This window comes from Hemiscyllium ocellatum, chromosome 10 (genome assembly GCF_020745735.1).
Source record: "Hemiscyllium ocellatum isolate sHemOce1 chromosome 10, sHemOce1.pat.X.cur, whole genome shotgun sequence".
NCBI lineage: Eukaryota > Metazoa > Chordata > Chondrichthyes > Orectolobiformes > Hemiscylliidae > Hemiscyllium > Hemiscyllium ocellatum.
In genome coordinates, this window is record NC_083410.1 from 8,669,521 (window position 1) to 8,685,174 (window position 15,654).

At 44.4% G+C, this 15,654-nt stretch overlaps 1 protein-coding gene across 1 annotated transcript in view; it reads left to right on the plus strand.

The window, feature by feature from the left end:
• Positions 1-319: 319 nt before the first annotated feature.
• si:ch211-202p1.5 (uncharacterized protein LOC103909337 homolog) overlaps positions 320-15,654 on the plus strand; it is a 36,619-nt gene continuing 21,284 nt past the window's right edge. The window contains exons 1-2 of the mRNA XM_060830788.1: positions 320-552; positions 12,218-12,392. Coding sequence (XP_060686771.1) covers positions 492-552; positions 12,218-12,392 — 236 coding nt within the window. The 5' untranslated portion in view covers positions 320-491. The remainder of the gene's footprint in view (positions 553-12,217; positions 12,393-15,654) is intronic.

A 15,654-nucleotide genomic window follows, 5' to 3' on the forward strand; every position in this document is an offset into this window, starting at 1 on the left:
ACCCATGGACCATGAAGCACCGAGAGGCAATAACAAGGGAGCCAGAGCAGGATATTGAAAGTTGACCACTTTCTCTTTGTTCCTCATGGTGAAGCCTGGGGCAGTGTATCCTGGGCTGGGGGTAGTCTCGCCTGCTGTCCTGTATCCCCCCATCCCCTGGGATTGATTGCCTCCCTTTAGTTTCTCCAGATCAGCTTTTTAACCTGGCAGGTGGTTCATAACGTGACGCTTCCAGCTCTCTCGGTGTGGGAGGGTGAGTGCTATTAACAGATAGGATTACTACAAGAGGGAGGGACTGTTGGCGAGAAGGAGAGAGAGAGAGAGAGAGAGTTTCCTGTCTGCGTGAACTGCCTGAACTCAAACCCTGCAGTAAACTCCGCAAGATGCAGTCGTGTTAAACTGCCTCCCAATCTTCTACAGAGACAGAGAGCTGCGTTATCCTGGTCTCGGTAACAATACCTTGGTGCTTTTATCTGACAGCTTTTGTGGAGATGAATCTTTTCACCCTCACCGTCCTGGTGCTAACACTTCAGCCGCCTCTCACTCCTGAAGGTAAGTCCTAACAGTTTTGCAATCTCTACCTTCCGAGAGCGAGAGGGGATTGTAATCGGAGGGAGGGTCTGAATAGATGCAACTGTCCCCTCAGCCCTCAAGGGAGACAGAGTGAAGGTGACACCAGCGGCAGAACATTGCCTCAACCTGAGATTACATCGCACACAAACAAAAATACAAGAAATGTTGTAGAAAGAATAGGTGCTGAAATTATTTTCTGCTTCAGTTTGTCAGATTATCCATATGTGTATGTACCAGAATGCAGCTGTTTATGTCTGACCACTACCTTTTCAATTGACTCTTCCATCCACTTGACTATATTTTTAAAAAATCTACCTTTTTAAAAAAAATCCTTTATTAAACTTCAGTTCGTTTACGTTAAAGCACCTTGTGGTTCCCTTGAGCACAGGAGTAAAGAATTCAGCATCCCCCTCTCCACCCCCATCCCCTTGGAATAAGATATATCTCAAACAGCAGGCAGCTGCAGGGGGAGCTTTCAAAGCCGTCAGTACCAGAGATGAAAAGCTGATCGTGTTTCCTCAACAGGTGAAGCTACTTCATTACCATTCCACATAACCTCAGGAATGTGACTGGGAGAGACAGCTCCTGGCATGGATTTGCTGCTTTGGTCAGTGTGGGATCTGCTGCCTGCAGTACTCTGGAACTACGCCCCTGATATAGTGACCAGTGTGCCTGTCAAACGGTCAAACAGAAATAGCACACTGTCACCGAGAGGGTGAGAACATGCTGTGGATTGTATGTTTGACAAAGGCGCTGCTGATTGAATTTACTCTGTGCACTGTCTGTTGGAAATGTGTTGCTGGTTAAAGCACAGCAGGTCAGGCAGCATCCAAGGAATAGGAAATTCGACGTTTCGGGCATAAGCCCTTCATCAACTGTCTGTTGGCCCCAGTTTCTTCCTTATTCACACACGAGGTGTCAGAGCAAATGGTAAGCCCAACAATGGTTGCCTGTTGCTTTGAGAAGGTGGTGGTGAGCTGCCTTCTTGAATCCCTGTACTGTAGATACACCCACAATTCTGTTAGGGAGGGAGTCTTGACCCAGCCACAGTGAAGGAATGGGGATATATTTCCAAGTCAGGATGATGAGTGGCATGGAGGGGATCTTGCATGTGGTGATGTTCCCATCTATCTGCTGTCTGTTCCCTTACAGATGATAGAGGATATGGGTTTGCTGTATGCAGGCCCTTTCAGATGGTACACACTGTGCATCTCTGGTTGAGGGAATGGATGTTGAGGGAACTGGGTTGGAAACCAATGAAGTGGGCAGCTTGGTATTGAGCTTCTTGAGTGTTGTTGAAGTTGCAATCATTCAGAAAAGTGGACAATATACCATCACTACCACCTTTCAGCTGGTGGACTGGCTTTGGGGAGTCAGTAGGGTGAGTTAATCACCACCAGGTTCCTAGCCTCTCACCAGTTTTCATGGCCACAGTGTTTACATGGCTAATCCATTTGCGTCTCTGGTCAATGGTAACCCCAAGGATGCTGATAGAGAGAAGTTCAGTGATGGGAATGTCAATGGGAGATGGATAGATTCTGTTTTATTGGAGATGCCCATTGCATGGCACATGTATGGCATGAATATTCATTGACACCTAGCAATCCATGGTTGCTTATTTCAGTAAGGCATTTGATTAGATTCCCCATGGTAAGCTCATTCAGAAAGTTAGGAGGAATGGGATACAGGGAAATCTAGCTGTGTGGGTTTAAAATTAGCTGGCTGAAAGAAGACAGAATGGTAGTGGATGGAACGTATTCCACTTGGAGGGCGTTGACCAGTGGTGTCCTGCAGGGATCGGTTCTTGGGCCTCTGCTCTTTGTGCTTTTTTTAAAAAATGACTTGGATGAAGAAGTGGAAGGGTGGGTTAGTAAGTTTGCCAATGGCACACAGGTCAATGCTGTTGTAGATAGTGTCGAGGGCTGTTGCAGGCTACAACAAGACATTGACAGGAAGCAGACCTGGGCTGAGAAGTGGCAGATGGAGTTCAACCTGGATAAATGCAAAGTGAATCATTTTGGAAAGTCAAATTTGAATGCTGAATATAGGGTTAATGACATGATTCTTGGCAGTGTGGAGGAACAGCGGGATCTTGGAGTCCATGTACATATATCCTTCAAAGTAGTCACCCAAATTGATAGGGTTGTTAAGAATGTGTATGGTGTTTTGGCTATCATTAACAGTGGGATTGAGCTTAAGAGCTATGAGGTTTTGCTACCTGGTTACATCACGTTTGGAATATTATATCCAGTTTTGGTCGCCTCATTATAGGAACGATGTAGTTGCTTTAGAGAGCATGCACAGGAGATTTACCAGGATGTGCCTGAATTGGAGAGCTTTTCTTATGAAGAGAGGTTGAGTGAGCTCAGGTTTTTCACACTGGAGGGAAGAAGGAAGAGAGGTGACTTGATAAAGGTGTACAAGGTAATGAGAGGCACAGAGAGAGTTGATAGCCCGAGACTTTTCCCCAGGGCAGAAATGGATGTCACGAGGGGTCGTAATTTTAAGGTGATTGGAGGAAGGTGTAGGGAAGATGTCAGAGGTAGGTTCTTTACGCAGAGAGTGGTGGGGGCATGGAATGTACTGCCAGCGGTGGGAGTAGAGTCAGAGATATTAGGGACACCTAAGTGACTGCTGGACAAGAACATGGATGGAAGTAAATTGAGGGGGGGGTGTAGATTAAGTTGATCTTAGATTAAGACAAATGCTTGGGACAACATCGTGGGCCAAAGGGCCTGTAATGTGCTGTTCTATGTTCTGTGTAACCCAAACCTGAATGTTGTCCACATCTTGTTGCGTGGATAGACAGTTGGAGTATCTGATGAGTTTCGAATGATAGAGTACACTGTAAACATTTGAGCAAATCTTTCTATTTCTGATCTAATGATGGAGCACAGGTCACTGTTTGCGATGATTGGATGTAGAACATTATACTGAGTGGTTCTGGCAGAACCTAAACTGAGCATCAGTGAGCAGGTTAACACTGGGTCACTCTACTTGATAGCAGTGTTGATAACACCTGCCATCACTTTGCTGATGTTTGAGAGTGAACCGTTGAGGTAGCAATTGGTTGGACATGATTTGCCTGTTTTTTTTATAGTTTGGACATACTTATACGATTTTCCACATTGCTAGCAGATGTCTGTGTCGTAGCTGTATTGCAACAGCTTGCCTATAAGATGTGGCCAGTTCTGGGGTACAAGTCTTCAGTAATACAGCCAGGATGTTCTGAGACTCATCTGTTCCTATGTTGCAACAACAATTACATTTCATTGAGATGTACCAAGGACATAACAAAAGATATTCTATAACTGCTTATTGTTCGTCAGAAGAGGAACTGTGATAATGTGTCTGTGTTCAATGTTACTCTGAAGATTATTTCTTTATTACAGTGCAGTTACTAACAGACTGAATACCAGAGACATAAGAACAGGGACGGGAGTGAGCTTATTGGTTCCACTGTTTGGTTAGATCATGGCTGATCTGTGTGGTATTCATTGGTCTCAATGTAGTCTCAGCTAGAATGAGGAGAAAATGACCATAAAACATAGGAGCAGAAATTAGGCCATTCAGCCCATCGAGTCTGCCCTGCCATTCAATCATGGCTGAGAAGTTTCTCATACCCATTCTCCTGCTTTCCCCCCATAACCCTTGATCCCCTTGTCAATCAAGAACCTATCTATCTCTGACCTAAATATACTCAATGGCCTAGCCTCCGCAGCCTTCTGTGGTGGTGTGATCCTGAACTTCCAGATGCCTGTCACTTTACTTCTCACCTTGAGGATCACTCTGACATCTCTGTCCCTGACCTGTTGCATTGTTGCTGTGAAGTTCAACGTAATGAGGTACTTGACAACCTTTGAGGACTCAGCATTGAATTCAGCGATTTCAGACCACAATTCCCAAGTTCCTGGTTTGTTTTCCTTTTGTTGCTTGTTCAGTTTTTCTTTGCTACCTGCTCCAGCCACTGCCTGTTTTGTCTTCTCTTGCCTCACTGCCATTCTCTTTCGCCCTGGAAGACTGACTCTTGTGTCACTCAAGCCTCTCCTGACTTTCACCCTATCACACCCTTTCCTTTTGTCCTTGACTCACCCCCCCACCCCCACTCAAAACGTTTCAAACTTGTGCCATTTCTGAAGAAAGGGCACAGACCTGAAATGTTAACTCTGTTTCTTTTTCAATGCTGTTAAGCATAGCAAACGTTTTCTGCTTTTATTTCTGATCTCCAGACCATGACGAAGCAATGGCCAATTGGTATTATTGTGAAACCATTAAGCCAAAAACTCAGTTAACGTTCTGGGACCTGGGTTTGAGTGCCCCTCCCCATCCCCCTCCCATGGCAGATGGTGGAACTTGAACTCAGCAAGACAAAATCTAGTATTACGAATCTACTGATGACCACGAAACCATTACCAGTAAGAACCCATTTGGTTCCCAAGTATCCTTCAGGAATAGAAATCAGTCATTCTTACCCTGGTCTGGCTTATATGTGACTCGAGAACTTAGCAATGTGGTTGACTCTCTACTGCCCTCTGAAATAGCCAGGAAAACCACTTAGTTCAAGGGCAGCTTGGGACGGGCAATAAACGCTGGCCAGCCAGCCATGCTCAAGTTCCACAAGTGGGCGGCACGGTGGCATTGTGGGCGGCACGGTGGCACAGTGGTTAGCACTGCTGCCTCACAGCGCCTGCAGACCCGGGTTCAATTCCCGACTCAGGCGACTGACTGTGTGGAGTTTGCACATTCTCCCCGTGTCTGCGTGGGTTTCCTCCGGGTGCTCCGGTTTCCTCCCACAGTCCAAAGATGTGCGGCTCAGGTGAATTGGCCATGCTAAATTGCCCGTAGTGTTAGGTAAGGGGTAAATGTAGGGGTATGGGTGGGTTGCGCTTCGGCGGGTCGGTGTGGACTTGTTGGGCCGGAGGGCCTGTTTCCACACTGTAAGTCTAATCTAATCAATAATAAGAAAATCCACTGCATCCTGCTTTTCATTTAGTGTATCTCAACTCCATTAATATTCCTTTAGTTTCCTAATCCGCGACACGCCTACCTAACAAATATCTGTCCCTCTCAGTCTTTCAAGCTCCAGTTGTTTACCAGGTTCTGTCGAGTTTTAGCAAGAATCCCAGATTTCCACAGATATTAATGTGAAGAAGTGCTTCTTATCATGATCAATAAATAACCTTGTTTTAATCTCCAGGTGCTTTCCTCTGGCTCTGAGCTCCATCTGCTGAGGGGATTGTTTCTCCCTGACCACATTGTTCAGTCTACTTAACATGGAGTGGCTGGTAACAGTGATTTTGTTATAAAAGAATCCTTGCACCTCCCTCCTGTTCTACTGCATGTACCAACCTACGTTAAACAAAAATAAGGAATGGCTCTTACAACTGGCAAGGGAGCTTAAGACTAATTAAGCATTTGCAATAATGCATAGTATTCTGTGAGGGTTAGGTTGGAGAGAAAGGGCCTGATGTTGTTTGACCTGGGGTGTTGGGAGGTGCAGAGAACTCTAGCAAAAATTCTAAATCATCAGCCGTTGTTCAGTCAGTAACATTCTGAGTCTTTAGTCAGAAGGTCATGGGTCCAAAGGTTAAGCACATCATCAGGCATCTATGTGGCAGTACAAAGAGGTTGCTGCACTGTCAGAGGCAATATCTTTCAAACAATAGACTAAGCCCTCTCAGGGTGTTCAGAGCTTGAGATTTCTCTGCCATGTCCAGCCCTTTGTTTGTGGGACCATTTACTTTCTTCACTCATGGAGTAAGGCGTTCAACAAGGTTCCCCATGGGAAACTGATTAGCAAGGTTAGATCTCACGGGATACAGAACTGGCTCAAAGGTAGAAGACAGAGGGTGGTGGTGGAGGGTTGTTTTTCAGACTGGAGGCCTGTGACCAGTGGAGTGCCACAAGGATCGGTGCTGGGTCCTCTACTTTTTGTCATTTATATAAATGATTGGGATGCGAGCATAAGAAGTACAGTTAGTAAGTTTGCAGATGACACCAAAATTGGAGGTGTAGTGGACAGCGAAGAGGGTTACCTCAGATTACAACAGGATCTTGACCAGATGGGCCAATGGGCTGAGAAGTGGCAGATGGAGTTTAATTCAGATAAATGCAAGGTGCTGCATTTTGGAAAAGCAAATCTTAGCAGGACTTATACACTTAATGGTAAAGTCCAAGGGAGTGTGGCTGAACAAAGAGACCTTGGAATGCAGGTTCATAGCTCCTTGATAGTGGAGTCGCAGGTAGATAGGATAGCGAAGGCAGCGTTTGGTATGCTTTCCTTTATGGGTCAGAGTATTGAGTACAGGAGTTGGGAGGTCATGTTGCAGCTATACAGGACATTGGTTCAGCCACTGTTGGAATATTGCATGCAATTCTGATCTCCTTCCTATCAGAAAGATGTTGTGAAACTTGAAAGGGTTCAGAAAAGATTTACAAGGATGTTGGCAGGGTTGGAGGATCTGAGCTGTGGAGAGAGGCTGAACAGGCTGGGGCTGTTGCTCCTGAGCTTTGGTGGTGGAAGGCATAGATGTGGAGCCACTCAAGTTACCTGCTTTGTCCTGGATGGTGTCGAGCTTCTTGAGTGTTGTGGAGCTGCACCCATCCAGACAATAGAAGAGTATTTCATCACACTCCTGACTTGTATCTTGTAGCTAGTGGACAGGTTTTGGAATGTCAGGAGGTGAGCTATTCACTATTGTATTCCTCGTCTCTGACCTGTTCGTGTAGCTGCGTTATTTATGTGATGAGTCCAATTCTGCTTCTGGTCAATGGTAACCAGAAAATAAACTTAGTGTAGAAATTGGCTTCAGGACATTACAACAGCAATTGCCTTTCAGATGTGGCTACAAAACATTTTGGGATGTCGAATTGAATCTCCTGTCCTGTTAATAATAAGACAGGAAGAGCGGAGAGTTTTCAGCATGGATAATTCTTATATTATGGAACAAATGGCAAATTGGCAATTAATCAGAGGCAGCCTCGAGCAGTGAATGCTGTGTCAGTTTTCATTGGACAATTGGTGTCATTTCACTGTTCTACTGCTGTTGTATTACTGCTGCTGGAACACAAGAGTTAGTTGCTTGAGAAGAATAAAGGTTACATTATGCTTCAATCAGAAGTCGAGCTATCCTGTGTAAATTCTGTGTACTTCATCCCATCTCTGCAAGACAATGGGCTGGTCAGGGAAAGGCTCAAACTCAGAAGGCTGCCTGGACAGTTTCCATTTAGTTTATGCAGATGCCGATTATTATTTCTGTATCTTTGCACTCTCTTCCCTCGTAGAGGAGCGTGAGCTAATGGGAGCGTTCGCAGACTGCCAGGCTGCTGCATCAACATTCCTGCCATGTCTGTAACCACTGAACCATAATCTCCTGCCCTCCTACATTCCAGCCCTGGGACGTTCCTATTCTGCAGCGGCAGCCTGTAGCAGTAACTGTGAACAATGCAGAACCCACTACCAAAGTGAGTTATTGTGGCAAATAGTGTTTGTTGTGTTTAGAGAGAGGTTGGGTAAGTGCACGACAGAGAAAGGAATAGAATGGTGTGCTGGCTGGATCTGATAAAAAGCAGGAGGAAGGTAGTCATAGTTAAAGAGATGTACAGGACAGAAACAGAGTCTTCAGTCCAACTTTTCCATGCTGACCAGATGTCTAAATAATACTAGTTCCATTTGCCAGCATTTGGCCCATATCCCTCTAAACCCTTCCTATTCATATACCCATCCTTTTAAATGCTGTAATTGTACCAGCCTCCACCACTTCCTCTGTCGGCCCATTCCATACACATACCACCCTCTGTGTGAAAAAGATTGCTCCTTAGGTCCTTTTTTAATTTTTCCCTTTTCACCATAAGCCAATGCTCTCTGGTTTTGGACTCCCCCTACCCCAGGAAAAAGATCTTGTCTATTTACCCTATCTTTGCTCCTCATGCTCTTATAAAACTCTATCAGATCACCCCTCAGCCTCCGACGCTCCAGGGAAAATACCGCTGCGGAGTATAGATGCCAGTATATACTAGTTGAGCTAAATGGCCTGTCTTTGTGCCTTAAACTCAATATAATCCTTACACCCAGCCAATAGAATGGGTTGTCCTGTGTGTTGAGATGTTTTTCTGGATTCAGGATTGGAATCAAGTGAGCGAGCAAAGCTCCTTCATTGAAGAAATGAATTTCTGCAGGAATTGGGGGGAATAGAGTTTTGTCACATGGCTCTTTCTGTCAACCCACGTCCTTGTGCCAACCAGAAGGGGTCCACTCCAGTTAAACGTAAATTTCCTCACCTGATTAGCCAGCCAGTTTCATCCAATATCCAAACCTTCCTTTCGGAATCACGGTCAATGTGGCTCCATACAGGTAACTGATGCCATTTTAAAGTCACTCCTGATCACGTAACTGTTAATTTTAACACCACACCTGCTTCACTAATGTCCTTTCGGAAAGGAAATCTGCCATCCTTACCTGGTCTGGCTTACATGTGACTCCGGACCCACAGCAATGGGGTCGACTCTTTAACTGCCCTCTGGGCAATAAATGCTGGCTTAGTCAGTGATACCCACATCCTGTGAATCAATATTTAAAAAAAGATACTGGCCATTCGGCCCAACTGACCCATGCAACTCCCCTTGAGTGTCCTTCAGTCTTTCCTCATCTCAATCCATCATTTTACTATCTATTCCCTCTCCCCTCATTTGTTTATTTTGATTCCCCTTAAATACAACTGTTCTATGAAATGTAACCTCTGTTTGTGGTAATGAGTTCCATATTTTTAATCCCTCTTTGGCTAAGGACCTTTCTTCCAGAATCCCTTTGGATGTTTTGATGACTACATTGATGGTCTGTATTAATGCCTTTCCCCACAAGAGGAAACATCCTCTCAGTATCCAGGTTATCAAAATATTTCATCATTGTAAAGGTTTCTGTTTTATGAAGCTCTGCAATTTCTGTTTTTCCAAAAGAGAAACAATGCCAGTCCAACAATCTTTCCTGATATGTTCATCCACCCATCTCTGGGATCTTTCTTGTACATCTTCTCTGGTCCCTCTCCAGTGGCTTCACACTACTTTTACAATGTAGCAACCAGATCTGCATTTAGTATCTATGCGTGATTTAACAAACATGCATTACCAGTTTTACACAATGTTTTCCCCCACCTTTCAATCCTATCCCTCTAGAAATAAAACCAGTGGTTGGTTTGTTTTGTGAAATGATCTTGTTTACCTGTGACATAACTTCTGCTCATTCATGTATCTGTATCGTGAGGTCCCATTGGGCCTTTATCTGATTAAGACTTTCACCTGATTAATGACCTCCCTATTTTTCCTTCCAAAATGCATCACCTCATATTTGTCTGTGCTGAACTTCATTTTCCAAAGATTTACCCTTTCTGCAGGTTTATTCAAGCTTTGTTGTAATTAGTTCCAGACTCCCTTTACCTGGTTTGGTGTTGCTTCCAAATGTAGAAATGCTAGCCCAGATATGGGGAGGGGATGGAGTGGTGGGGATGTCATTGGGCTAGAAATCCAGAGATCCAGGCTGACATTCTGGGGATACAGGTTCGAGGCAGAATTGTGAAATTTTAAATTCAGTAAAAATCTGGTGTAATGATGACCACTATTGAATAATTGTCAATTGTTATAAAATCTCACCTGGTTTGCTAATGCCCCTTTAAGGAAGGAAATCCTGGAAGATGGTGACATTTGAATTTACCAAAAAAACATCTGGAATTAAGAATCTACTGATGAAATCTACTCTGAAACGCTTGCCCAATAATCTGGCTCACTAGTGTCCTTCTGGGAAGGAAATCTGCCATCCTTATTTGGTCTGGCCTGCATGTGACTCCAGACCCATAGTAATGTGGCTGATTCTTAACTACCTGCTGGAATGGCCTAACAAGCCATTCACTTCAAGGGTCAATCAGGGGTGACAGACAAACTTTGACCTTGCTCTTGATGCCTACATCCTATGAAAGAATAAAAGTTAACTACATTGAGGCCTAACAGAATCTGACGTGTTTCAATGAGAAGTCCACTCGTTCTACAAAACTCCAATTTACCTGGTCTCCCATCACATCGCAACCTTCATCCTGGAGCTCATTGAGTGAAACTTTGCTATACCGCCATTTCTTTGTCTAATACCGCAGGGTTTGGACTGGATAGCTTTTTCATATGACTATGGTTGCTTTGGTATGGTTTTTACCTCATTCTAGGCATACTGACAGATTGGTTCCCTGGCCTTAGAACCCCCATAGTGTTCTTCCCTGTCTGGCGGCATCTCGGAGCGAGTGAAGGCTGAGGATTGAACTGATTGAGGGTGGTCTCTCTGATAATGCCGAGGAGATGTTTTCATTTCTGGGGAAGCCATAAATATACAGTAGTCACTCAAAGACTCAATAGTGGTTTCAGGAGAAATGTCTTTACCCAGAGAATGTGGAACTTGTGACGACATGGAGTGAGACGTTTCAGGGGAAGCTAAATAAAGGAGAAAGGGGATGGATAGTTTTATTGTTAATGGGAGATAAATAGGGGGAGGTTCATGTTGAACGTAAACCTTGGGAAACATAATCAAAGATCCCTCCCACCCCAGTTATACTCTCTTCCACCCTCTTCTGTCAGGCTGAAGATATAAAAGTTGTGTATACACGTACAAACAGATTCAAGAACAGCTTCTTTCCCACTGTTATCAAATTTTTGAATGGACCTCTTAAATGTTAATTCTGATCACTTTCTCTCTGCACCTTCACTGCTGCTGTAACACTGTATTCTGCACTCTGTTCTGCTACCCTGATGCACCTTGTATGGTACAATCTGCTTGTAGAGCACGCAAGACAACACTTTTCACTGCATCTCGGTACATGTGACCACAATGAATGAATGAATCAATCAATCCCGTTCCTGTTGGAAAAAATAATTTCAAGACTCTCTGACTCTATCTTTGGTGGTCATGGTGAAAATCAGAATGAGCAGATAGCTGCCTCAAATAAGTATTTTGTGTAACATCTATAGTTTTTGTTACCACTTCGTTCAGTTTCTATCTCTTAGGAATACATTGAACGTTTGGTGTGAGCACCACATTCCATGTCCCAAATGATATGGTTCAGCTTATTAAATAATGGGCTAGGCTCAAGGGGCTGATTGGTCTACTCTTGATCCTAATTTGTGCTTATGTATGTTCACTCCTCTTAATTGAAGCACTAATATACATTGTTGGTAATGTATGGTGGTACAGCAGTTACCTTAATGGACTAATAGAGTGGAAGGTGGAACCTGGAGTCCTGAATTCAAATTTAAAACGACAATTGGAAATTAGTTTCTTGTTGTTACAGAAATTTGGGAATAAAAATCTGAAACTGATTGGGGTGACCATGAAACTGTATGTGAAAAGTTGCCCGGTCACTTTAGTGAAGGAGATCTGTGGGCGTTAACCTTTCCGGTCTATGTGTGACTCCAGATCCACAGCAAAGTGGCTGACTCTTAACTGCCCTGTGAGATCGCCCAGCAATCTGCTTGGCCATATTGGGATACGCAAACGATGTTGGCCATAAGTCAGCTGTAGCTGAATGCCGTGAATGAACATGGACGAAATTGAAATGAAAGCTCCCAAGTCTATTTTAAATCCTCCCTCATGCTTTATTTTTTGTTGCCACAGGGAGTTCTGAGCCGCTTGCTGGAGCCTTGGCCGGATCAGAGATAGACAGCGATCAGGGACTAAGGGAGGTCCACTCATCCCTACACAGAGAGAAACGTTGTTCCTGCAGCAACATGGAAGACACAGAGTGTGTTTACTTCTGCCATGTAGGCATTGTATGGGTCAACACACCAGGGTAAGCTGTCTCTGCAGCCAATTAATTTGGCAGAATTTCTTTTTTTTTACTCTGATTTTAGGAAGTTTCTGGTGGCATATAATTTGAATATTCCAGTGTTTTCCTGGTCAGCCTCCCATCTTCCATCTTTTGGATATTTGGTCTGCGCATGCCTTGACTTCATTCCCTCCACGCTCAGTGATTGACATCTGGGCTTCCCAGTCATAATTTGAAACTCGCTAACTTTCAAATCTTTCCATGCCCTCACCACTTTCAATCTCTGTGAACACCTCCAGAGCCGACTAGGATCTCTGCATTTCTCCAATTCTGACACCCTGTGCATTCGTCATTTCCAACGTTGCATCACTGGTAGCTGCACCAGGAATTCAGGAATCCCCCTCTCCGTCGCCTCCTTTATGATGTTCCTAAAACCCACCTCTTTGACTGAACTCTTGGCTTTCTGACCTGATGACTTTTTGTTGAGTCTCACTATCAAACTGCACTTGATACACAACCTGCAAAGCCTCTTGGGGCATGTTCACTTCTGCAGAGATGGAAGTTTTGCAGCTGCAGGTGATTTCCTTGATTTTTATCTCCTTGTAAACAAAAGCGCTGTGTTTGCTTTTGGTCAACAATCTACAAAGTGGGGAAGTTGTGCAAAACCTTTATAAAACACCCGTTAGGTTCCAGCAGGAGCACTGTGCCCAGTTCTGAGCATCAGATTGTTGGGAGGATGTTGAGATCTTCATGAGGTCAAGGTTGTCTAGATCTAGGGACCAGTGCTCTCGAATAAGGGGTCATCCACTTCAGACAAAGACGGAGGAGAGTCTTTGGAACTCTCTTCCTCAAAAGGCAACAGAAGCCAAATCCATGAATACTTTCAAGGCAGATCTAGAAGGTAAGGAAGGGGATGGAAGGTTGATATGGGTAGGCAGGAACATGGATTGATTGGAACAGCCATGATCTTACTGAATGACAGAACAGACTCAAGGGAATGAGTGGCCTACTCCTGCCTCTAATTCTTATGTTTGTCTAACTTGTGGAAAGTGCAGAAGAGATGTGTGCTATAGATCGTGTGGAGAGATTGGATAATCTCGAGTAATGAATGTTAAAGTGAGATTGAATGAAGCTGTGTATGTGTAAACTTGCGATAACCTTATCAGAAACACAGTAAATTCTAATTGTTTAAAAAATAAATTGTTTCCATTTGGAGGAGGCGTAGTAATAAACTGGGAAAAGAAACAGAGGTGAGGTGAAAAGAATTGTTTTTTCATCCGGTAAGTTGCGATGGTCTGGAATACACTGACTAATAGAGTGGTAGAAACAGATTCATTTCTATCTCTCAGATGGGAATTACACCTCTACAGTGCGTAAGTAGACCATTTGGCCGTGGGCGACACGATGGCACATGTGGGCGGCACGTGGCACAATGGTTAGCACTGTTGCCTCACAGCGCCAGAGACCCGGGTTCATTTCCCGCCTCAGGCGACTGACTCTGTGGAGTTTGCACATTCTCCCCGTGTCTGCGTGGGTTTCATCCGGGTGCTCCGGTTTCCTCCCACAGTCCAAAGATGTGCGGATCAGGTGAATTGGCCACGGTAAATTGCCCGTAGTGTTAGGTAAGCGGTAAATGTAGGGGCATGGGTGGGTTGCGCTTCGGCGGGTCAGTGTGGACTTGTTGGGCCGAAGGGCCTGTTTCTACACTGTAAGTAATCTAATCTAAAAAAATAAACACTGACCCTCCAAAGCCCAACCTACTAAGATCAACTCCCCCCCGCCTTCCATGTTTCCCATTGGCTAACCCAGCTCGCCTACATATCCCTGGACACCATGGGCAATTTTTCATAGTCAATCCACCCAAACCTGCACATCTTTGGACTGTGGGAGGAAACCCATGCAGACACTGGGAGAATGTGCAAACTCCACACAAACAGATCCCAAGGCTAGAATCGAACCACAGGTCCCTGGTGCTGTGAGGCAGTGGTGCTAACCACCGAGGCACTGTGCCACCCCCTAATATTTAAAAAGAACAAAAGTGTTGGCTGCTTCATGAGGAAATGATTTGGAGATGCCGGTGTTGGACTGGGGTGTACAAAGTTAATAATCCACACAACATCAGGTTATAGTCCAACAGGTTTAATTGGAAGCACTAGTTTTCGGAGCGTCACTCCTTTATCAGGTGGTAATGGAGGGCGCAATCCAAACTCACAGAATTTATAGTAAAAATGTACAGTGTGATGTAACTGAAATTATACATTGAAAAATTGATTGTTAAGCCTTTCATCTGTTAGAATATTGTGAGTGTTTCACTTCTTTCATGTGTAAATCACAAAACCTTTTTTTAAAAAAGTTGTATTCTGGGGTTAGCTGTTAACAATGGTGATAGCTCGACAATATGTGGGAACAGCAGGGAAATGGGACTTATGGAGAACCCTCCCCAAAGAAGTCTGAGTGGAAAGGCCATGACCTCGTGGTATTTTTGCAGAAACATTAATCCCAAGAATAAAAGCTGAAAGAACTGTGGATGCTGCTAATCAGAAACAAAAACAGAAATTGCTGGAGAAGCTCAGCAAGTCTGTCAGCATCTAAGGAGAGAAATCAGAGTTAACGTTTTGGGTCCAGTCACTCGACCAGAAACGTTAACTCTGATTTCTCTCCACAAATGCTGCCAGATCCGCTGAGCTTTTCCAGCAATTTCAGTTTTTGTCATTAATCCTGAAACCCAGGTAATGTTCTGGGGACCTGGATTTAAATCCTGCCGGGATGGGGTTGGTGGAATATCAATTCAATTAATGACGACCATGAAGTTGTTGTTGACTGTTTTTTTTTAAAAATTGAAAATCCTATCTGGTTCATTAATGATCTTGAGGGAAGGAAATCTGCCATCCTGACCTGGTCTGACCTACATGTGACTCCAGACCTACAGCAACGTGGTTGATTCTCAACTACCCCCGGGCAATTAGGGATGGGCAATAAATGCTGGCAATTCCTATAAATGTCTATGCTTGGTGCTTCTGACACTGTTATAGGAGCTTTACATGTCTGCCCGGTCCCTGCCCAATGCATCCCTAAAACCGAGCACACTGCCATTAATCCAGAAACCTGAACTGCTGTGCTCTTCCAGCACCACTAATCCAGAAACCTGGCACCTTCCCCTGCCACCGCAGGAACTGTAAAACCTGCGCCCACACCTCCTCCCTCACCTCTATCCAAGGCCCTAAAGGAGCCTTCCACATCCATCAAAGTTTTACCTGCACATCCACTAACATCATTTATTGTATTC